This window comes from Artemia franciscana, unplaced genomic scaffold (assembly GCF_032884065.1).
Source record: "Artemia franciscana unplaced genomic scaffold, ASM3288406v1 PGA_scaffold_58, whole genome shotgun sequence".
NCBI classification, from domain to species: Eukaryota; Metazoa; Arthropoda; class Branchiopoda; order Anostraca; family Artemiidae; genus Artemia; species Artemia franciscana.
In genome coordinates this window covers 396,857-422,963 of record NW_027062698.1, presented here as the reverse complement: position 1 = coordinate 422,963, position 26,107 = coordinate 396,857, and the positions used below count along the sequence as shown (strand labels likewise).

The 26,107-nt window shown below is 36.3% G+C and overlaps 1 protein-coding gene across 3 annotated transcripts in view; it reads left to right on the top strand.

The window, feature by feature from the left end:
* Nucleotides 1-26,107, top strand: part of LOC136042059 (uncharacterized) — an 87,959-nt gene that overhangs the window by 45,502 nt on the left and 16,350 nt on the right. For all 3 annotated transcript variants that reach the window (XM_065726926.1, XM_065726925.1, XM_065726924.1), the window contains one exon: nucleotides 9,796-10,007. In XM_065726926.1, the coding sequence (XP_065582998.1) occupies nucleotides 9,796-10,007 (212 nt within the window). The remainder of the gene's footprint in view (nucleotides 1-9,795; nucleotides 10,008-26,107) is intronic.

Here is a 26,107-nt window from a genome sequence, read left to right as displayed (position 1 = left end):
ATCTTCCAGCCTGATATTGTACGATTTCGTCGAAATCTTTGATTTCGGGCTGCAAGCCAAAAACTGACATGTCACTGCCTTTGTTGACGTATTTACATATGTATTTGATTGCCTTTACGGAGTTACAGTATTCAACGTTTATGTGTGCATTAAATGTTTTTGATAATAATGGGGAATATGGAACAACCCACTGGTTATCTACTTCGATGGTGGTACCGTTATGCTTCTTTATTATTGCTGTTTTACCGCCATCTTCAGTAGATCTTCTTCTATATTGTGGGTAACCATCATTGCTAGTAATTGTGTTTGATACTAAAAGTCGAGGATATTGCTTTGTGCACCTTCCTTTGGCCATGCATGGTGAATTTTCGTTCAGTGCACCGCAAGGTCCATGTATCATATTTTTTACAATAATATCATGTAACCCCTTATCGACATTTTTATCAGGTATTTCAGCGGAAATCACATCATCAATTTCGTTCGAAGTAATTTTTTTATGTAGCCAGATTAGTATATGTGCGTGTGGCGAACCTCGTTTTTGCCATTCCACTGAGTACATCCAGCATCGCACTGACCCAAACACTTCAAGTTTTACTATGTAGTTTATCAGTGATTTCAACTTTTGCCGGAAGACACGGGCCGTAATGTCATGCCTATGAACCGCCGATTGTCCTTGAAATAAAAGCTGCAGTATCTCGTCCCAAGATTGATTACATGTAAATGTAATAAATAAATCTGGACGACCATAGAGACGAACATACGCAATAGCATCTTGAGCATATTCATGCATATGACGGGGACTGCCGGCATATGACGAAGGTAAAATTGTTAATCTTCCAACGTTTGTGGTATTACTATCATTTATAACTGCATCTCGCAAATGAATGTATTGTTCAGAGCGGAGCTTGGTCTGATTCAGGCGGATATATAGCAAACGTTCTGATTCAATTTTAGCATACATATCAACGACAAATTGGTGAAACAATTCACGGCATTTTAAAATATAATTTTCTTCATCCTGCCGAATCATTAGTCTATAGGAATAATAATGCATTGCACTGCATTTCTTATTCATTTCTTTGTTAGTGGCTGGATTCATCAATTTAATATTAAAGTGATAGCCGTCGGCTCCATCCCAAAAAATGATAGGATATTGTAGGGTATCGTAGCATCGATGAGTTTCAGCAATTCTTAACCACTGAGCGTTTCGCTTATGAAGAATATTATCTCGAGGTAAAAACTGATCACCGACCATAACGATTGCCACTTCGTCGATAGTTGGAGCATTGTATCTACGCACATGTTGGCCAGGAGGCGTTTTGTCAGCGGAAATAACAATTTTATGCGTATCAGTTGGCATCAAATCGATGGCTGTTTTGAACAGACGCACTAAATTATTATTTTCGTGGAAAATATGTTGCAATTGGGAAACGATTGTCCTTTCAACGTTGGGAGAAATTTCGCAACGTGCATTCAATTCAGAATTTCTATCACTGATGAAGTACAATTGTAAAAATTTATGATTCTCGCCTGAGAATGGTAGAAGGGAACCTGCTCTATGATAAATTTGTCCTTTTACTTTGAAAGTAGACATAAATTGATCTGGATTTTCGATTTGGGCTCTAAACGACGTCATTTGGAAACATGAGTTGTATTTTCTGATTTTTGACAAAAAACGTTTAGATTCTGACGTAGTTCCAGTAAGGAAAGTCTTCAATGGCTCTGGTGGTGCAGCCAATAGAGGAAGTTTAACTTTTTCTGAGGCGCAACACATTCCCATTGTTTCACCATTGAATTTCAAGGCCTTGCAATAGGGACAAATTTTAGACATTGTCCCGATTTGAACACATCTACTCAAGCTATAATCATCGACTGGGCTGTACCTGAATGCCAGGCGATAACTTTCAGGTTGCTCTGATTCCTCGGCACGCTTTCTTTTCTTACTTTCTCTATCAGCAGCAAGCCTGATTTCTTGCTGTTCTTGTGATTCCTCGGCACGCTTTCTTTTCTTACTTTCTCTATCAGCAGCAAGCCTGATTTCTTGCTGTTCTTGTGATTCCTCGGCACGCCTTCTTTTTTCACTTTCTCTTTTAGCAGCAAGTCTGCTTTCGCGTTGCTCTGGTAGTTCCTCGGCACGCTTAATGTTCTTTCTTTCTCTATCAGCCTCAAGCCTGTTTCCTTGCTGTTCTTTTGATTCCTCGGCACGCTTTCTGTTCTTTCTTTCTCTATCAGCCTCAAGCCTGTTTCCTTGCTGTTCTTTTGATTCCTCGGCACGCTTTCTTTTCTGACTTTATCAGCAGCAAATTTTTTGGCATAGACTCTTTGAGCATCTTCATCGGCTTTTGCCATTGTAAGTTATCAGTCATTTTAAACTTAAACATTAATAGATTTCTACGTGAACATATATGTCTTAAATATCTTTAATGACGTCACCGTCATAGAAAAAATGACGACAACTTACTTCATGATTAAATATCTTTAATGACGTCACCGTCATAGCAAAAATGACGACAACTGACAACCTGACAGACAGACACACAGACAGACAACTTATTTTTATATATATAGATAGATAGATAGATGTAAAAATAAGTTGTCTGTGTGTGTGTGTCGAGTGACGTCATGTTTGTGTTCCGACTGACGTCATGTTTGTCGACTCACGTCATTATAAGGATTGAGCTGTATGCGTCATGAAGTTGTTTGTCGACTGACGTCATGTTTGTCAACTGATGAAATTACATAACGGGACACCGGGACACAGGGAATATAAATGACGACCGGGAACCTCAAAGAGAAATTACAGACTGGGACACCCGGACACAAATCACGACCGGGACACAGGGAATATAAATGACGACTGGGACACAGGGACACAACTACAACGGGGACGCCGAGGGCACAGGCGGGATATATAAATGACGACCGGGACACAGGGATTGTTCGAATAGAAATTATAGACCGGGACACCGGGACACAAATGACGACCAGGACACCGGGACACAGGGACACAGGGAATATAAATGACGACCGGGACACAGGGACACATCATTAGAATAATGAGGTATAGATCTGAATACGGATTGTTTTTCCCATGGACAATTGACATAGGGAATATAAATGACGACCGGGACACTCAAAGAGAAATTACAAACTGGGTCACCGGGACACAAATGACGACCGGGACACAGGGAATATAAATTACGACCGGGACACAGGGACACATCATTAGAATAATGAGGTATAGATCTGAATACGGATTGTTTTTCCCTTGGACAATTATATGTTGCATGTTCAAGAGTCAGTAAACCTGACTATCTATTTATATGCAATATATATATATATATATATATATATATATATATATATATATATATATATATATATATATATATATATATATATATATATATATATATATATATATATATATATATATATATATATATATTATCTATTCACAGGTGGGACACAGGGACACAACTACAATGGCGCGTAACTAATATGGCGCGTAACGACTTGCACGCGCGGGGGGGGGGGGCTGGGGGGCGCGAAGCGCCCCACCAATTAGGTGTTGGGGTGGCGTGAAGCTCCACCCCAACAGCTAGTTTTTATATATATATATATATAGTTAGATTTATAGAATTTATAATTTTTTAATTCTATAAATTAGAATTTTTCAGGCCAGTATTCATTTTGTCCGCAGGGGTTGATCTAGGTATTATAGGTAATGTTTGCTTGAAATCTCCCGTAAGCAATATTAATGTGCTGCCAAAGGATTTCGAATATCCTCGCAAATCTCATAATGATTGCACCAGAGCCTCGAGCGATTTTTTGTGTGCCATTGTGCACTCATTCCAAATATTAAGTTTGCATTGCTGCAATACTTCACCCATCCCAGATGATTTGGAAATATTCCACGTGGGAGTTTCTTTAGAATGCGAATTCAGAGGCAATTTCAAAGCGAAATGAGCAGTTCTTCCACCAGTCAGCAACGTTGCAGCTATTCTGGACGACGCAATTGCCAACGTTATGTCATTTTTTGATCGAATTGATGCCAGAATCAATTTTATCACAAATGTTTTACTTGTACCTCCTGGCGCATCCAAAAAGAAGATTTCTCCAACGTTGTTATCTACATAATGCATTATCTTGTCATAAATGTCTTTTTGCTCAGACGTTAAATTAGAAATATTATTTTGCACATACGACAATAGATCACTCGTGTTGTATCTTTGTTCGCGGTTCAATTCTGCACATGTCGAAACAGCAGTGTTACGATTAGGTGAAGGTATTCCCAAATCCTGAAGAGGTTTGTTTGCCATACATACGCACAAATCTTCAATAATAACTAAAGTGTAGTTATAAATTTTTGATGTAAAATCAAAGGTCATATATAACGTCTCTAGACGTTTTCGATGGAGTATTCTCCCATAATTGTGTTGGAGCTGAAGGATAGCACGAAGTTAGTATGATTCCAAACAATGCACGAATTTGACTTGGAGTTGACGTTTCGCACGCGTCATTGATGCAGTTTTCCCTGTGTTGGATATTCTCCAATAAATCCAGAGCTTGGCATGCACTACGGTAAGCGTCATGTACAGTACCATTTACAGTTCTCAAATACTCAAAGGACGTCGGACTGGGTACAATCACCAAAAGTAGGCGGAGACAGAATCATTGGTGTAGAGTCTTCCTATTGCGGTATCTTTGAAGATGGTAGGTTGGCTATCGACTGACTTACCCTGTTTTCGACCTTCAAATGATTTCTTTTTAGCATTCCACGTGTAATACGAAGGGACTTGTTAAATATGTATTTGATTGCCTTTACGGAGTTACAGTATTCAACTTTTATGTGAGCATTAAATGTTATTTCTAAGTTAACGTCTGAGCAAAAAGACATTTATGATACGATAATGCATTGTGTCGGTAACAACGTTGGAGAAATCTTCTTTTTGGATGCACCAGGTGGTACTGGTAAAAAGTTTGTGATAAAACTGATTCTGGCATCAATTCGATCAAAAGATGATAATAGCGTTGGTAATTGCGTCGTCCGAAATAGCCGCAACGTTACTGCCTGGTGGAAGAACTGCTGATTCCGCTTTGAAATTGCCTCTGAATTCGCATTCTAAAGAAACTCCCACGTGCAATATTTCCAAATCATCTGGGATGGGTGAAGTATTGCAGCAATGCAAACTTATTATTTGGGACGAGTGCACAATGGCACACAAAAAATCGCTCGAGGCTCTGGAGCAATCATTGCGAGATTTGAGAGGAAATTTGAAACCCTTTGGTTGCGGGATATTGCTTGCGGGAGATTTCAGGCAAACATTACCTATAATACCTAGATCAACCCCTGCAGACGAAATCAATGCTTGCCTGAAAAATTCTAATTTATGGGCACACGTAAAGACATTAAAATTAACTACAAATATGCGTGTCCGATTGCAAAACGATGACTCTGGTCAAACATTTTCAGATCAATAGCTGGCAATTGGAAACGGAAAGCTCCCAGTAGACTCAATTTCTGGACGTATACAACTACCTGCTGAATTCTGTAATTTAGTGACGTCCAAAAATGAATTGGTTGAAAAAGTATTTCCGAATATTCGAACCAATTATAAAAATCATAAATGGCTAAGCGAACAAGCGATTCTGGCAGCCAAAAATATAGACGTCCACGAAATTAACAATATTGTTTTGACCAAGATTCGAGACCAGGCAGTCCTTTACAAGTCAGTCGACACAGTTCTGGAACCAAATGAAGCGGTTAATTATCCATCTGAATTTTTAAATTCCCTGTATCTCCCAGGGTTTCCACCACACGTGCTAGAACTAAAAATAGGCCTACCAATAATATTGTTATTAAATATCAACCCACCAAAGCTTTGCAATGGCACGCGACTTGCCGTATGGAGAACGTAATAAAGGCAACAATATTAACAGGGCCTTTTGTGGGTGATGCTGATCTTATTCCTCGCTGGTCTTATTCCTTATATCCACACGACTTAGGAATAAGTACGAGAATTAGGCAGTTTTTTTCAGAGTTGAAGCACTGTGCGTAAAGGGTGATGCATACCCTTAAAGGCAGATTGAGTTTTAATTGAAAACTCTGACCCCACAATTCCGCTTTTTAATTTTGATGAATTGTCTGAATGTCCTAAACTTGTCCTAAATTTGATGAATGTCCTAAATTTGATTGAATGTCCTAAATTTGATGAATGTCCTAAACTTGAAGGGGCTTATCACCGTATCCGAAGATTAGGTTAGGCTCTTCACCCAGATGATACCAAGGGTCATCTGATCGTGATACGTACATACGACACAGTGTAAAAATATCGTGGGAGCCCATGTATTTAGATGTTTAAATGTGCATTTTAAGTATTATTTTTCTTTTAATATGTGTATTTTAAGCAATAAATATCTTTAAGCTTAACCCGTCTTTATTTTTTTTAGAATAATCCTAGTTCATTGACAAAACCCTACTCTATTCTTATCCACCCTCCTTCTTCCACTAGGACTCTGAGATAGATGAACATAAATTCAATCTAGTATTTTTTAGTGATAAGTCACTAATAAGATAGGTATGTCCTAAATTTATATCTTTATGTAAAGAATGCCATCCTGATTCGAAACATAACAATTATTTAGGAACTCAATTACTAGTTTATCAAAATAATAGAAAGGGAGGTGGCGGAGAAGCATATAGTAAAAAAAAATATATGGGTAATTCTTTACTGAGAAAAACCATGTTATCTTACAGTCTATGATAATTCGTCATAATAACTAAGGAATTTATAAATATGTATTTAGAAAATAGTACCACTATAGCCGTGTTTTATTTATAAATGATCAACTCCTTGCCTCCCTTTCTATCAACCAAGGGTTGCTGCCCCCTCTAGATATGGTTAGCTAGTGAACCTTCAACAAATTATATTTAGTTAATAATATAATGTCTAGCTTAGGCAAAGAGAGTCACTGGTGACTGGCAAACATCTCTGAGCATTTTATAGCTATTGGGAGGGTGGTAATTTGACTGTTTAGGTCATTGAAGTTTTTAAATGACCGCCTCCGTAGCAACAGCATAATCGGCAAGTTACATGATTTATATTTTACACTAGACAACTTCTATTCTATGAATTATTCCATCTACATTGATTTCTTACGTTATAAAGGCATTTTCAAGGCTATAGGTTTCCCTAATAGTGCCCGTTCTAAAAAAAAATAAATAAAAATATGATAAAAAACAATCACTCAATAAAGATATCCTAAGTTAAGTAATTGGGGTTTTCCCCCTTGTTAGATATTACTTCAATTGTGGCCCCGTACCGAAAGTCAATAACCCATTGGCTGTAATAGTTAAACAATATAGATTTTCCTCAAGATCTTATATTGTTGACAAATTAGTTAGTTTTCCTGAAGGTCTTACATTCTTGACCACCAAGTTAGGTAACTAGGTTTCCCAAAGGTCTTTTCTTCGTTGACCAAACATCCACAGGTTTTCCCCGTGACCCTGGAACTGAGGGACTACTTATTCCCTATTGAAGGTGTAAAGGAGCAAGTTTAGTACTACCTTACATACTACATGTAACAAAACAAACAAAGAGTTCCAAATAGATCCTTTTATTAGAGAGTAAAGCAAGTATCTATAAAAGCTCTAGGTATTTCATGACATAATCAGTTATCATTCTCAGAAGAAAAACTAACTTATTTAAATTAATACAATATATCTATCTATATATATAAAAATAAGTTGTCTGTCTGTCTGTGGATGGATCAGGTGACGTCATGTTTGTTCGCATATGACGTCTGAATTATTTCACACTAATACAAAAGAAGAAAAAAACTAAAAAAGGTAAAAACTACAAAAAAAACTAAAAAGAAAAAAAACTAAAAAAGCTAAAAAACTAAAAAAAACTAAAAAAAAGGTAAAAATCTAATAACTAAAAAAAAACTGAAAAAAATAAAAAAAAGGCAAAAACTACAAAAAAAATAAAAACTAATAAAAAAACTAAAAAAGCTAAAAAACTAAAAAAACTAAAAAAAACTAAAAAAAGGTAAAAAACTAAAAAAAACTAAAAACTAAAAAAGAAAAAATCTAAAAAAAAGGAAAAAACTGAAAAATAAAAGAGAAAAAGAAAACTAAAAAAATATGAATAAATATATATAAAAATAAGTTGTTTGTGGGTTATGTCTGTCTGTCTGTCTGTCGAGTGACGTCGTGTTTGTCCGCATATGACGTCTGAATTATTTCAAACTAATACAAAAGAAGAAAAAAAACTAAAAAAGGTAAAAACTACAAAAAAAACTAAAAAGAAAAAAAAACTAAAAAAGCTAAAAAACTACAAAAAACTAAAAAAAGGTAAAAAACTAAAAACTAAAAAAAACTGAAAAAACTAAAAAAAGGCAAAAACTAAAAAAAAAACTAAAAACTAATAAAAAAACTAAAAAAGCTAAAAAACTAAAAAAACTAAAAAAAGGTAAAAAACAAAAAAAAACTAAAAACTAAAAAAGAAAAAACTAAAAAAAGGAAAAAACTGAAAAATAAGAGAAAAAGAAAACTAAAAAAATATTAATAAATATAAAAAATATAAATATAAATATAATATAAATTAGCAATCAACAAAGCACCGAGACACAAATGACGACCGGGACACAGGGAGTATAAATGACGACCAGGACATAAGTAAAAAAAAAAAACTAAAAAAATGGTAAAAACTACAAAAAAACTAAAAACTAATAAAAAAACTAAAAAATCTAAAAATCTAAATAAACTAAAAAAGAAAAAAAAGAAAAAAGGAAAAAAATAAAGGAGAAAAAACAAACTAAAAAACGAATGTATATACAGACCGGGACACCGGGATACAAATGACGACCGGGACACAGGGAATATAAATGACGACCGGGACACAGGGACACAACTACAATGGGGACGCCGGGGGGCACAGGGGGATATAAATGACGACCGGGACACAAGGAATATAAATGACGCCCGGGACACTCAAAGAGAAATCACAGACTGGAACACCGGGACACAAATGACGACCGGGACACAGGGAATATAAATGACGACCGGGACACAGGGACATAACTACAAAGGGGACGCCGGGGTGCACAGGGGGATATATAAATGACGATGGCGACTCAGGGAATGGTCGATTAGCAATCACCATCAACAAAGCTCAAGGGCAATCATTAGAATCATGAGGTATAGATCTGAATACGGATTGTTTTCCCATGGACCATTATATGTTGCATGTTCAAGAGTCGGTAAACCTGACAATCTATTTACATGCACAGACAATGGGACAGCACAGAATGTTGTATATTCGCAAGTTTTACGTAGTTAAAAACATATATATATATATATATATATATATATATATATATATATATATATATATATATATATATATATATATATATATATATATATATATATATATCTATATTCACAGGTGGGACATAGGGACACAACTACAATGGCGCGTAACGACTTACGCGCGCGGGGGGGCTTGGGGGGGGCGCGAAGCGCCCCCACCAACTAGGTGTTGGGGTGGCGCGAAGCGCCACCCCAACAGCTTGTATATATATATATATATATATATATATATATATATATATATATATATATATATATATATATATATATATATATATATATATATATATATATATAGTGAACTTAAACATAACTTTTGGGCCATAAAAAGTTTTCGATCTGTTGAGTTGAAAGTTTATTTACTTTCTTGACTTCTTTAATATTGTGTTGCATTTTCATAATATTTTGTTTTTCAGACAAAGAGCTCTGGAAAATAGATCCCGACGATAGACATGAAGAATCGATTGAGGATGGGCATTTCGACACCTATGAAGAACAATGTAGTTACTGTAAGCAAATAGGCCACTGCTCTAGAGAATGCCTAGATCCAACCAAACCAATTGTTTGCTCAATGTGTGGAGATATTGACCACAATCTATTTCAATGCCAGTTTGCAATGTGTTTGAACGTAAGCATTTTCTTTCCTTCTTTCTGTTTTTGTTTAATGTGTGATGAAATTTCTGCTAACTTTGGCTTGGAGAATAACTTCAAAAGAAATATGAACTTCAGGTCAAAAAGTGTTTTTTCTTTAATATTTATCTGATTTTCACCTCTAAGGAGCCTGTAATATCAGGAGTTGCTAATCGTAACTTTTTGAAAACCACTTCTTTAATCGAGATCAAAACTTCAGATCAATCAGTTATAAAAAGGAACTTTTTGAACTCAAATCAAAAATTTTAATTAAAAAAAACCTAATATAAATTTTTCTTCTTACTCGTCTTTGTTACCGTCCTCATTCTGTCTTTGCAGTGCTGGCAAATAATGTCCCTTTACACTTCCCACGGGCAAAGCTGAAGGATAAATCGTTCCAACGGCATCGCTTGGAGTATTGAATAGAAAGAGGACCATATAAAACCGATTTATTTGGATTCAAATGGACCAGTAGAATTTCTGATATAGTATTGAACTTCACTTGACTGCTTATGTTAACATAGGCATGGTGTGACCGCTTGTATCAACATTGTCATGGCCTTGACAGCTTATGTCAACGAAGCTGTGGGATGACTGATTCTTTCAACTTAGGAATGGCGTTGACAGATAAATGATAAAAAATTAAATTTAATCAAAACAATGTCGACAAGTAAAAAAATTACATTTAAAAAAATAATAAAAAAGTTAAAATAAAAAGAAGAAAAAAATAATAATAAAACAAGGAAATGTATTATTCAAAATACCAAATGTTTTAATCAAAATGTTTTGATGCTTGAAATATTATGAGCAAATATGTAATTGTGTTGCTCAAAAGAATTGATTGTTAAAATATGATGGAAATAGACGAATGCACTATTAAGAATAAATAAATCTATATATATAAAAATAAGTTGTCTGTCTGTGGATCTGTGGATCAGGTGACGTCATGTTTCTGTGTCGGCTGACGTCATGAAATTAGTTGTCGTCATTTTTGCTTTGACGATGCTTAGTATATTGTAAAACACATTAATTTGGTTAATAATATACCATTTAAAACACCAAAATGAACATTCTGGAGTAGTCACTCGATGAGAGAGGGTGTCAGAACGGAGAATGAAGGTCCCAGGTTCAAATCCTGGTTAGGCTAAAAAAGGTAAAAAACTAAAAACTAAAAAAAAAACTGAAAAAACTAAAAAAAGGCAAAAACTACAAAAAAAAACTAAAAACTAATAAAAAAAATAAAAAGGCTAAAAAACTAAAAAAAACTAAAAAACTAAAAACTAAAAAAAAAACCTAAACTAAAAACTAAAAAAAAAAACTTAAAAAAAAGAAAAAACTGAAAAATAGAAGAGAAAAAGAAAGCTAATAAAATTAATAAAAATAAAAAAAAATAAAAAAGATAAAAACTAAAAAAGTAAAAAGAAAAAACGAAAAAAAAACTGAAAAAGCTACAAAAAAGGTAAAAATCAATAAAAAACTAAAAAGAAAAAAAGGAAAAAAACTAAAAAAAATTTTCATTTAAAAAACTAAAAAAAACTAAAAAAGGTAAAAACTAAAAGAACTAAAAAAGAAAAAAAAAACTAAAAAAAGGAAAAAAACTGAAAAATAAAGGAGAAAAAGAAAACTAAAAAAATATAAATAAAAATAAAAAAAACTAAAAAGATAAAAACTTCAAAAAAAAACTAAAAAGAAAAAATAAAAAAACTAAAAGGAAAAAAAGGGAAAAAATTAAAAATTTATTTCATCATATAACAATTCAAAAACGAATGTATACCGGGATGACGACCGGGACACAGGGAATATAAATGACGACCGGGACGCAGGGACACAACTACAACGGTGACGCCGGGGGCACAGGGGGGACATAAATGACGACGGGGACACAGGCAATGTTCGATTAGCAATCACCATCAACAAAGCTCAAGGGGCAACAAAGCTCACCATCAAACAAAGACGAACGGGACGCTCAAAGAGAAATTACAGACTGGAACACTGGGACACAAATGACGACCGGGATACTGGGAATATAAATGACTACCGGGACACAGGGAATGTTCAATTAGCAATCACAATCAACAAAGCTCAAGGGCAATCATTAGAATCATGAGGTATAGATCTGAATATGGATTGTTTTTCCCATGGACAATTATATGTTGCATGTTCAAGAGTCGGTAAACCTGACAATCTAAATAAATGACGACACTCAAAGAGAAAGCGACCGGGACAAAAGGAATGTTCGATTAGCAATCAACAAAGCACCGGGACACAGGGAGTATAAATGACGACCAGGACATAAGTAAAAAAAACTAAAAAAAAGGTAAAAACTACAAAAAAAATGAAAAGAAAAAAATATATAAAATACGATGGATATATAAATGACGATGGCGACTCAGGGAATGGTCGATTAGCAATCACCATCAACAAAGCTCAAGGGCAATCATTAGAATCATGAGGTATAGATCTGAATACGGATTGTTTTCCCATGGACCATTATATGTTGCATGTTCAAGAGTCGGTAAACCTGACAATCTATTTATATGCACAGACAATGGGACAGCAAAGAATGTTGTATATTCGCAAGTTTTACGTAGTTAAAAACATATATATATATATATATATATATATATATATATATATATATATATATCTATATTCACAGGTGGGACATAGGGACACAACTACAATGGCGCGTAACTAATATGGCGCGTAACGACTTACGCGCGCGGGGAGGCTTGGGGGGGGCGCGGAGCGCCCCCACCAACTAGGTGTTGGGGTGGCGTGAAGCGCCACCCCAACAGCTAGTAAATAATGATACCATATATTTTCATGAAAATATGCCGATGCTTGAAATAGGGTGAGGAAATATGTGACAGTGCTGCTCAAAATATTATTGTTTCTTGGAATAAGTTGGAAATAAGCGAATGTATTATTCAAACTATCAAATATTTTCTTCAAAATGTTTTGTTGCCTGAAGTAAAATCAGAAGAAAATATACGATGATCCTGCTTAAAATCTACTGATTCTTGGAATAAGATGGTAAACATGTACGTGTAGCATAAAAAAATATTATATATTTTCTTATAAATGTTTTTCTCTCCTTAAAACAATATGAGGAAATATGTGATGGTGTTAATCAAAATATATCTTTTTTGAAATAAGATAGAAATTAGCAAATGCATTATTCAAAATGTGAAACATTTTTCACAAATGTTTTGCTGTTTGAAATAACATAAAGAAAATATGTGATGTTGCTACTCAAAATATATTTTTTCTTAAAAATAAAATTGAAAAAAGCAAGAAACAATGCATGGTGAATTTTCATTCAGTTCACCGCAAGGTCCGTGTATCAGATATTTTTTAACAACGTGTCATGTAAGCCCCTCTCGAAATCTACATCAGGTATTTCAGTGGAAATCACATCGTCAATTTCATTAGAAGCAATTTTGTTAAATAACCATATTAGTATATGTGCGTGTGGCAATTCTCGCTTTTGCCATTCCACTGAGTACAACCAGCATCGTACTGGCCCAAACAATTTAAGTCTCACTATGAAATTTATCAGTGATTTCAATTTTTACCGGAAGACACGGGCCCTAATGTCAAGTCTATTAACCGGCAATTGTCCAGGAAGTAAAAGTTGCTGTATCTCCCCAATATGGATTACATGTAAATCTATATATATAAAAATGTACTATCTATTGTCTGTTATCTGTAGTCTGTCACAATATGACGTCAATATATAATAAATGAAGTCATATTCAATATTAAGTTCTATTCAATACTATCTGTTGGGGTGGCGCTTCGTGCCACCCCAACACCTAGTTGGTGGAGGCGCTTCGCCCCCCCCCCCAAGCCCCCCTCGCGCGTAAGTCGTTACGCGCCATATTAGTTACGCGCCATTGTAGTTGTGTCCCTGTGTACCACCTATGAATATAGATAGATTTATATATGTGTTTTGAACTACGTAAAACTTGCGAATATACAACATTCTAGGCTTTCCCATTGTCTGTGCATATACAAAGCCTTATGTACTTATAATGACGTCATATGCAAACGCTCTTTTTAAAAACAAACAAACCTGCATACACACAACTCGTTTTTATATAGATAGATAGATAGATACAATACAAATTAACTGCGTAAAACTTGCGAATATACAACATTCTTCGCTGTCCAATTGTCGCTGCATATAAATAGATTGTCAGGTTTACCGACCCTCGAACATGCAACGTACAATTGTCCAGTGGAAAAACAACCAGTATTAAGATCTATACCACATTTTTCTAATGATTGACCTTGAGCTTTGTTGATGGTGATTGCAAATGCTAATCGAATTGGGAATTGCAATCTTTTAAATTGAAAAGGCAGATCCGTTGGAATCACTGCAGGGCCGACGCGGGGACCTTAGTAGTCAAAAAGCGTCGTTAATCTGATACATGGGAATGCGAGGAATAAGAACAGCCTCACCCTCAAAAGGCCCTGTCAAGATTGTGGCCTCTATTACGTTTTCCATTGTTTTTTTTTTACGGCGAGTCGCGTGCCATTGCAAAGCTTTGGTGGGTTGATATTTCTTAACAGTATTATTAGTACGCCTATTTTTAGTTGTAGCACGTGTGGTGGAAACCCTGAAAGATCCACAGAATTTAAAAATTCAGATGGATAATTAACCGCCTCATTTGGTTCCAGAACTGTTTCGACTGACTTGTAAAGGACTGCCTGGTCTCGAATCTTGGTTAAAACAATATTGTTGATTTCGTGGATGTCTATATTTTTGGGTGCAAGAATCGCTCTTTCACTTAGCCATTTATTATTTTTATAATTGTTTAGAATATTCGGAAATACTTTTTCAATCAATCCATTTTTGGACGTCACTAAATTACAGAATTCAGCAGGTAGTTGTATACGTCCTGAAATTTAGTCTACTGGGAGCTTTCCATTTCCAATTGCCAGCAATTGATCTGAAAATGTTTGACCAGAGTCATCGTTTTGCACTCGGACACGCATATTTGTAGTTAATTTTAATGTTTTTACGTGTTCCCATAAATTAGAATTTTTCCGGCAAGCATTCATTTCGTCTGCAGGGGTTGATCTAGGTATTATAGGTAATGTTTGCCTGATATCTCCCGCAAGCAATATTAATGTTCTGCCAAAGGGTTTCGAATTCCCTCGCAAATCTTTCAAACATTGATCCAGAGCCTCGAGCGATTTTTTGTGTGCCATTGTGCATTGTCCCAAATAATAAGTTTGAATTGCTGCAATACTTTACCCATCCCAGATGATTTGGAAATATTGCACTTGGGAGTTTCTGTAGAATGCAAATTTAGAGGCAATTTCAAAGCGGAATGAGCAGTTCTTCTCCCAGGCAGCAACGTTGCGGCTATTCCGGACGACGCAATTGCCAACGCTATATCGTTTTTTGATCGAATTGATGCCAGAATCGGTTTTATCACAAACGTTTTACCAGTACCTCCTGGCGAATCCAAAAAGAAAATTTCTCCAACGTTGTTATCGACACAATGCATTATCATCATAAATGTCTTTTTGTTCCGACGTTAACTTGGAAATGTTATTTTGTACATACGACAATAGATCACTCGTACTGTAACTTTGTTCACGATCCAATTCTACACATGTCGAAACAGCAGCGGTACGATTAGGTGAAGGCATTCCCAAATCCTGAAGAGGTTTGTTTGCCATACATGCGCACAAATCTTCTATAATAACTAAAGTGTAGTTATAAATTTCTGATGTAAAATCAAAAGTCATATCTGACGTCTCTAGCCGTTTTCGATGGAGTATATCTTCGGACATTTTCGATTTATATTTTCCCCATAACTCTGTAGAAGCTGAAGGAGAGCAAGTTGTTAGAATGATTCCAAACAATGCACGAATTTGACTTGGAGTTGACGTTTCGCACGCATCATTGATGCAGTTATCCCAGTGTTGGTCATTCTCCAATAAATTCGGAGCTTGGCATGCACTACGGTAAGTGTCATGTATAGTACCGTTTGCAGTTCTCAAATACTCAAAGGACGTCGGACCGGGTACATTCACCAAAAGCAGGCGTAGAAGAAGCATTCATGTTGATTGGGGTGAACGGTGTAGAGTCTTCCTATCGTGGTATCTTTGAAGATGGTAGTTTGGCCGTCGACTGACTTACCCTGTTTTCGACGTTCAAATACTTTATTTTTAGTATTCCACGTGCAATACGAAGGCACTTCAGTATACAGCAGTTTTTTGGCAAAAGAATCATTTTTGCATAGCGAAAAGAAAGCAGTTAACTTTGTATCCGGTGGATTCAGGGCTCTTTGTTGCACGATGGATTCCGAAAAATAAACACGTTGACCATTCTGTAAATGTACCGCTAAGTGAACAACAGCTTGACTACGTTTATGTATCGGAAATGAAAGAATTCGCCAAACAGCTTCATTACTGCTTATGTATCTTCCAGCCTGATATTGTACTATTTCGTCGATATCTTTGATTTCGGGCTGCAAGCCAAAAACTGCCATGTCACTGCCTTTGTTGACGTATTTACATATGTATTTGATTGCCTTTACGTAGTTACAGTATTCAACGTTTATGTGTGCATTAAATGTTTTTGATAATAATGGGGAATATGGAACAACCCAACGGTTATCTACTTCGATGGTGGTACCGTTACGCTTCTTTATTATTGCTGTTTTATCGCCATCTTCAGTAGATCTTCTTCTATATTGTGGGTAACCATCATTGCCAGTAATTGTGTTGGATACTAAAAGTCAAGGACATTGCTTTGTGCACCTTCCTTTGGCCATGCATGGTGAATTTTCGTTCAGTGCACCGCAAGGTCCATGTATTATATTTTTTACAATAATATCATGTAACCCCTTATCGACATTTTCATCAGGTATTTCAGCGGAAATCACATCATCAATTTCGTTCGAAGTAATTTTTTTATGTAGCCAGATTAGTATATGTGCGTATGGCAAACCTCGTTTTTGCCATTCCACTGAGTACATCCAGCATCGCACTGACCCAAACACTTCAAGTTTTACTATGTAGTTTATCAGTGATTTCAACTATTGCTAGTGGCTGGATTCATCAATTTAATATTAAAGTGATAGCCGTCGGCTCCATCCCAAAAATGATAGGATATTGTTTGTAGGGCATCGTAGCATCGATGAGTTTCAGCAATTCTTAACAACTGAGCTTTTCGCTTATGAAGAATAATATCTCGAGGTAAAAACTTATCACCGACCATAACGATTGCCACTTTGTCGATAGTTGGAGCATTGTATCTACGCACATGTTGGCCAGGAGGCGTTTTGTCAGCGGAAATAGCAATTTTATGCGTATCAGTAGGCATCAAATCGATGGCTGTTTTGAACAGACGCACTAAATTATTATTTACGTGGAAAAGATATTGCAATTGGGAAACGATTGTCCTTTCAACGTTGGGAGAAATTTCGCAACTTGCATTCAATTCAGAATTTCTATCACTGATGAAGTACAATTGTAAAAATTTATGATTCTCGCCTGAGAATGGTAGAAGGGACCCTGCTCTATGATAAATTTGCCCTTTTACTTTGAAAGTAGACATAAATTGATCTGGATTTTCGATTTGGGCTCCAAACGACGTCATTTGGAAACATGAGTTATATTTTCTGATTTGTGATAAAAAAAACGCTTAGATTCTGACGTAGTTCCAGTAAGGAAAGTCTTCAATGGCCCTGGTGGTGCAGCCAATAGAGGAAGTTTAACTTTTCCTGAGGCGCAACACATTCCCATTGTTTCACCATTGAATTTCAAGGCCTTGCAATAGGGACAAATTTTAGACGTAGTCCCGATTTGAACACATCTACTCAAGCTATAATCATCGACTGGGCTGTACCTGAATGCCAGGCGATAACTTTCAGGTTGCTCTGATTCCTCGCCACGCTTTCTTTTCTTACTTTCTCTATCAGCAGCAAGCCTGATTTCTTGCTGTTCTTGTGATTCCTCGGCACGCCTTCTTTTTTCACTTTCTCTTTTAGCAGCAAGTCTGGTTTCATGTTGCTCTGGTAGTTCCTCGGCATGCCTTCTTTTTTCACTTTCTCTTTTAGCAGCAAGTCTGGTTTCGTGTTGCTCTGGTAGTTCCTCGGCACGCTTTCTGCTCTTTCTTTCTCTATCAGCCTCAAGCCTGTTTTCTTGCTGTTCTTGTGATTCCTCGGCACGCTTTCTTTTCTTACTTTCTCTATCAGCAGCAAGTTTTTAGGCATAGACTCTTTGAGCATTTTCCTCGGCTGTTGCCATTGTAAGTTCATCAGCCATTTTACAGTTAAACATTAATAGATTTCTCCGTAAACGCATGTCTTAAATACCTTTAATGACGTCACCGTCATAACAAAAATGACGACAACTAACTTCATGACGTCAGTCAACACACAAACATGACTTTACCCGACAGACCCAGATGTTTTTAACTACGTAAAACTTGCGAATATACAACATTCTTCGCTGTCCCGTTGTCTGTACATATAAATAGATTGTCAGGTTTCCCGACTCTTGTACATGCAACATATAATTGTCCATGAGAAAAACAATCCGTATTCAGATCTATACCTCATTATTCTAATGATTACCCTTGAGTTTTGTTGATGGTGATTGCTAATCAAACATTCCCTGTGTCCCCATCGTCATTTATATATCCCCCTGTGCCCCCCGGCGTCCCCGTTGTAGTTGTGTCCCTGTGTCCCAGTCGTCATTTATAGTCGACAAACATGACGTCAGTCGACACACAAACATGACGTCAGTCTACACACACGTCCCAGTCGTCATTCGTGTCACGGTGTCCCAGTCTGTAATTTCTCTTTTAGTGTTCCGGTCGTCATTTATATTCCCTGTGTCCTGGTCTGTATATACATTCGTTTTTGAATTGGTATGTGATGAAATAATTTTTTTTGTTTTTTTCCTTTTTTTTTTTGTTTTACCTATTTTGAGCTTTTTTTTCTTTTTTCTTTTTAGTTTTTTTGTAGTTTTCACCTTTTTAGTTTTTTTTTATTTTTATTTTTTTTAGTTTTCTTTTTCTCCTTTATTTTTCAGTTTTTTCCTTTTTTTAGTTTTTTTTCTTTTTCAGTTTTTAGTTTTTTTATTAGTTTTTAGTTGTTTTTTTTTACCTTTTTTTAGTTTTTTTTAGTTTTTTAGCTTTTTTAATTTTTTTAGTAGTTTTTACCTGTTTTTTAGTTTTTTTTTTTTTTTTTTCTTTTTTAGTTTTTTCTCTTCTTTTGTATTTATGCTAAAGCCAAGGTTCGAACCTGGAACCTCTCGGACCTAGAACCTGGAACATAACGCTTTACCACCTCAGCTACTTCGGCTTGAATACATTTACCTTTTTCAGTTTTTTTTATTTTTATTTTTTTTTAGTTTTCTTTTCTCCTTTATTTTTCGGTTTTTTTCCTTTTTTTAGTTTTTTTTCTTTTTCAGTTTTTAGTTTTTTTTAGTTTTTTTAGTTTTTTTTATTAGTTCTTAGTTTTTTTTTCTTTTTAGTTTTTTTTAGTTTTACATTTTTCTATTTTTTTTTAGTTTTTTTTTTGTTTTTTAGTTTTTAGTTTTTACCCTTTTTGAGTTTTTTTTAGTATTTTAGCTTTTAGTTTTTTTAGTATTTTCTTTTCAGTTTTTTTTGAAGTTTTTATCTTTTTTAGTTTTTTTCTTCTTCTTTTGTATCAATGCTAAAGCCAAGGTTCGAACCTGGAACCTCTCGGACCTAGAACCTGCAACATAACGCTTTACTAACTGAGCTACTGTATTTGTATTTGTATCGGATTAACGACGCTTCTTGACTACTAAGGTTCCTGCGTCGGCCCTGTAGTGCATTCCTGCAGCATGGTTCGATCTCTGGGTCCCGTATTACCACGCTAAGGTCAAACCCACTGCGCCAACACAGGTAGTTATATAACTGAGCTACTTCAGCTTGAATACATTCATTTTTGAATTGGTATGTGATGAAATAATTCAGACTTCATATGCGGACAGTGACGTCACTCGACACACAGACAACTTATTTTTATATATATAAGATATATATAAATATTAGCGGCTCAGAAAAAAAGTGCCATTATATTGCAGCTCAAATAGAAAGTATCACTAGTGTCAAAGAGAAATTATCGTATAACTTCACCAAAAAAGGAATACCAGGAGTAAACACCAGAGCAATGCAAAACCAGGATTGCGGCTCATAGAGAAAGGGCCAGATTAGGAATGTCCAATTTATGTCAACGAAGTTTTTTTGAGGAACCACAAGAGCAACGCGACATCAGGCTTGCAGCTGACAGAGATAGTAAAAAAAGAAGGCGTCGAGGAATTACCAGAGCAACGCGAAACTAGGCTTGCGGCTTTACGTCAACTAAGGCGTGTCGAGGAACCGCCAGAGCAACGCGAAACCAGGCTTGCAGCTGACGGAGATAGTAAAAAAGGAGGCTTGTCGAGGAATCACCAGAGTAACGCGAAACCAGGCTTGCGGCTTTACGTCAACAAAAGTGTGTCGAGGAACCACCAGAGCAACGTGAAACCAGGCTTGCAGCTGACAGAGATAGTAAAAAAAGGAGGCGTGTCGAGGAATCATCAGAACAACGTGAAACCAGGCTTGTGGCTTTACGTCAACGAAGGCGTGTCGAGGGACCACCGAGCAATGCGAAACCAGGCTTGCGGCTGACAGAGGTAGTAAAAAAGGAAGGCATATCGATTTATTACAAAAGCAACGCGTGTATAATCGCCTAGCATTCAAGTACTGCCCTTTCGATGATTATAGCTTGAGTCGAGATGTTCAAATTGGGACCATGTCTGAAATTTGTCCCTATTGCAAGGCCTTGAAATTCAATGGCGAAACAATGGAAATGGCAGTCACATGGCAGTTTTTGGCTTGCAATCCGAAATCAGTGATATTGATAAAGTCGTACAATATCAGGCTGGAAGATACATAAGCAGCAATGAAGCTCTGTTTCGAATTCTTTCATTTCCGATACATGAACGAAGTCCAACTGTTGTTCACTTAGTGGTACATTTACAGACTTCTCAAGCATTTGGGAATGCCTTCACCTAATCGTACTGCTGCTATTTCTACATGTGAAGAATTGGATCATGAACAAAGTTACAACACGATTGGTCTATTGTCGTATGTACAAACAAATATTTCTAAGTTAACGTCTGAACAAAAAGGCATTGTGTCGATAACCAAGCTGGAGAAATCTTCTACTTGGATTCGCCAAGAGGTACTGGTAAAACGTTTCTAATTAGATTGCTTCTAGCATCAATTCTATCCAAAAATGACATAGCATTGGCCCTAGTGTCGTCTGGAATAGCGCAACGTTAATGCCTGGTGGGAGGACTGCTCGTTCCGCTTTGAAATTGCCTCTGATATGCAATCTACAGACACTCTCACCTGCAACATTTCCAAATCATCTGGGATGGGTAAAATATTGCAGCAATGCAAACTTATTGTTTGGGATGAGTGCATAATGGCGCACAAAAATTCACCCGAGGCTCTCGAGCGATCATTGCAAGATTTGTGAGGAAATTCTAAACCCTTTGGCAGCTCATTAATATTGCTTGCGGGAGATTTCAGGCAAACATTACCTATTATTCCTAAATCGACACCTGCGGATGAAATTAATACTTGCCTGAAAAATTTTTATTTATTGGCACACGTAAAAACATTAAAATTAGCTATAAGTATGCGTGTCCAATTGCAAAACGATCACTTTGGTGAAACATTTTCAGATCAATTACTAGCAATTGGAAACGGAATGTTCCCAGTTGACTCCATTTCAGAACGTATACGACTGCCTCCTGAATTCTATAATTTAGTGTCGTCAAAAAATGATTTGGTTAAAAAGGTATTTCCGAATATTCCAACCAATTATAAAAATCATAAATGACTAAATGAACGAGCGATTCTGGCAGCCAAGAACAAAGATGTCCACGAAATCAACAATTTTATTCTGACCAAGATTCGAGACCGGTCATTTACAGGTCAGTCGACACAGTTCTGGAATCAAATGAAGCGGTTAACTATCCATCATAAATTTTAGATTCCCTGGATCTCCAAGGGTTTCCATCACATGTTCTACAACTAGAAATAGACGTGCCAGTAATGCTGTTTTGAAATATTAACCCACCAAAGCTTTGCAATGGCACGCGACTTGCCTTAAAAAAAAAATGGAAAACGTAATAGAGGCAACAATCTTGACAGGGCCTTCCGAGGGTGAGGCCGTTCTTATTCCTTGTATTCCCATGATTCCAACAGATCTGCCTTTTCAGTTTAAAAGATTGCAATTTCAATTTGATTAGCACTTGCAATCACCATCAACAAAGCTCAAGGGCAATCCTTAGAAAAATGGGCTGAAGATCTTAATACGGATTATTTTTCCCATGGACAATTATATGTTGCATGTTCTAGAGTCGGTAAACCGGACGATCTATTTATATGCACAGGCAATGCGACTGCGAAGAATGTTGTGCCCAGAATTGCGAAGAATCCACGAGTTTTACGCAGTTAAAAATTAGCACCTTGCTTACGTGTTGCTTTAGGGGGGGGGGTTTAGCCTTGCGGCTCAGGGAGAAATTACCAAAAGAAAGTGTGTCGATGTATAACAAGAGCAACGCGAAACCAGGCTTGCGGCTGAAAGAGAAAGTAAAAAAACAATGCGTGTCGAGGAATTACCAGAGTATATCAGAGGAATTACCAGTTGTATATCCGAAAGTTTTACGTAGTTAAAAATTAGGACCTTGCACACGTGTTTCTGGGGCACGTTCCGGAAAAAAACTAAAAATTAAAGAAGAAAAATAAAATTAAAAAAAAGAAGAAAAATTAAAAAAAACTAAATGAAACAAAAAAATTTAAAAAAACTAAAAAACAAAAAAAGAAAAAAAACTAAAAAAGCAAATAAATTAAAAAAAAATTAAAATTGAAAGGACTGCAATAGAACACAAGAGACAATGAGAATTCACATATAGATGCCTGCCGCTGGGAACCAGCTAGTGTAATTAATAAATCTGGGCGACCATAGAGACGAACATACGCAATGGCATCCTGAACATAGTCATGCATATGACGCGGACTGCCAGCATATGACGAAGGTAAAATCGTTACTCTTCCAATGTTAGTGGTATTTCCGTCATTTACAACTGTATCTCGCAAATGAATGTATTGTTCAGAGTGGAGCTTAGTCCGATTCAGACGGATGAATTGCAAAAGTTCTGATTCAATCTTTGCATACATATCAGCGATGTGTTGGTGAAACAATTGACGACATTTTAAAATATAATTCTCTTCATTCTGATGAATCATTAGTCTATAGGCATAATAGTTCATTGCGCTGCATTTCTTATCCATTTCTTTGTTAGTGGCTGGATTTATCAATTTAATATTAAAGTAATAGCCGTTGGCTCCATCCCAAAAAATGATAGGATATTGTAGGGCATCGTAGTATCGATGAGTTTCAGCAATTTTGTCAACCGAGCGTTTCGCTTGTGAAGTATAATATTTTGAGGTAAGAACTGATAACCGAACATAACAATTGCCACTTCGTTGATAGTTGGAGCATTGTATCTACGTACATGTTCCCCAGTAGGCGTTTTGTCAGGGTAAATAACAATTTTATGCGTATCAGTAGGCACCAAAATCGATTGCTGTTTTGAACAGAGACACTAAATTAACATTTTCGTGGCAAAGATGTTGCAACTGGGAAACGATAGTCTTTTCAACGTCGGGAGAAATTTCGCCACTTGCATTCAATTCAGCATTGCTATGACTGATGAAGTACAGTTGTAAAAATTTGTGATGCTCACCTGAGAATCGTAGAAGGGAACCTGCTCTATGATAAATTTGCCCTTTTACTTTGAAAGTAGGCATAAATGACCTTGATCTTTGATTTGGACTCCAAACGAGGTCATTTGGAAACATGAGTTATATTTCCTGATGTTTGATAAAAAAAAATGCTTCGATTTAGACGTATACCCAGTAAGCAAAGTTTTCAATGCCTCTGGTAACGCAGCCAGTTGAGGAAGTTTAACTTTTACTGAGGCGCAACACATTCCCATTGTTTCACCATTAAATTTCAAGGCCTCGCAATAGGGAAAAATTTCAGACATAGTCCCGATTTGAATATCTTGACTCAAGCTATAATCATCGGAAGGGCAGTACTTGAATGCCAGGCGATTATACACGCATTGATTTTGTAATACAGCGACACGCCTTCTTTTTTTACTATCTCTATCAGCTGCAAGCCTGGTTTTGCGTTGCTTTGGTAGTTCCTCGACCCGCCTTCTTTTTTTACTTTCTCTTTGAGCAGCAAGTCTGGTTACGCGTTGCTCTGGTGATTCCTCGACACACCTTCTTTTTTTACTTTCTCTGTCAACTGCAAGTCTGGTTTCGCGCTGCTCTCGTGGCTCCTCGACACGTCTTCGTTGACGTAAATTGGAAATTCCTAATCTGGCGCTTTCTCTTTGAGCCGTAAGCCTGGTTTTGCGTTGCTCTGGTGTTTCGTCCTGGTGTTAAATTTTTGGTAACATTGTAGGATAAGATCTCTTAGACATTAATGACACTTTTTCTTTGAGCAGCAAGCATTCTAAACTTCAACAATTTCTACTAAACTTCGAACTTTTGGTTTTCTTTTTTAAGGTTTTCGATATACTTTAATCCATTGTCAAAATATATTCAAATATTTTTGCAATTACCAGTTTTTTACTCTTTAAATAGTTTGATATAATTTAATAAGAGCCTCAATTTTCGCTTTTGCAAATTACTGAAATGAAAGCTTCCTTATATTGCCAAATATTTTATTGCAATTTTTAGTATGATTTTATTTTATTGCAATTTTATTGTAATTAATTACGTCAATTCTTTTATTTTTTTTTAGTATTTAAAAAAAATATTTTTTTAGTGTCTAGTTTTTTTTCAGTTTTTTCAGTTTTTTCCTTTTTTGATAGAAGATCAAAGGGATTTTTTCCCTTTTTTAGTTTTCTTTTAGTTTTTTTTTATTTTTTTCCCTTTTTTTGTTTTTTTTCTTTTTTTATAGAGGATACTGTAACAGACGGGCAGACAGAAGATAGTGTAACGGACACTATATTTTTATATGTATAGATATATAGATTAGTATAGCTAAATGTAAATAGGATTATGAAAGTTTGATAAGCTTTCCTGGCTGACTATATAAGAGAACTATATAAGTTTCAGTCGAAATAGCTGAAGCATTGCAAAGAACAAACCACGACACATAGTAATATTATAGTTAAGAACGGACTCTAGTCCATTGTCACTGAGATAAAAGAAAAAAAGGTTGCCGAAAGCAATAGGGCTCGAGCACACTTAAGGATGGTTACTAAGTTGTCTTTTATTTATAACTAGCTGTTGGGGTGGCGCTTCGCGCCACCTCAACACCTAGTTGGTGGGGGCGCTTCGCGCCCCCCCCCCAAGCCCCCCCGCGCGCGCAAGTCGTTACGCGCCATATTAGTTACGCGCCATTGTAGTTGCGTCCCTGTGTCCCACCTGTGAATATAGATAGATTTATATATATATTTTTAACTACGTAAAACTTGCGAATGTACAACATTCTTGGCTGTCCCATTGTCTGTGCATATAAATAGATTGTCAGGTTTACCGACTCTTGAACATGCAACATATAATTGTCCATGGGAAAAACAATCTGAGTTCAGATCTATACCTCATTATTCTTATGATTGCCCTTGAGCTTTGTTGATGGTGATTGCTAATCGAACATTCCCTGTGTCCCTGTCGTCATTTATATATCCCCCTGTGCCCCCGGCGTCCCCGTTGTTGTTGTTTCCCTGTGTCCCGGTCGTCATTTGTGTCCCGGTGTCCCAGTTTGTAATTTCTCTTTGAGTGTCGCGGTCGTAATTTATATTCCCTGTGTCGCGGTGTCCCGGTCGTCATTTTTGTCTCGGTCATCATTTGTGTTCCGGTGTCCCGGTCTGTAATTTCTCTTTGAGTGTCCTGGTTGTCATTTATATTCCCTGTGTCCCGGTCGTCATTTGTGTCCCGGTCTGTATATACATTCGTTTTTGAATTGGTCTTTTTTTAGGTTTTAGTTTTTTACCTTTTTTTAGTTTTTTTTTTCTTTT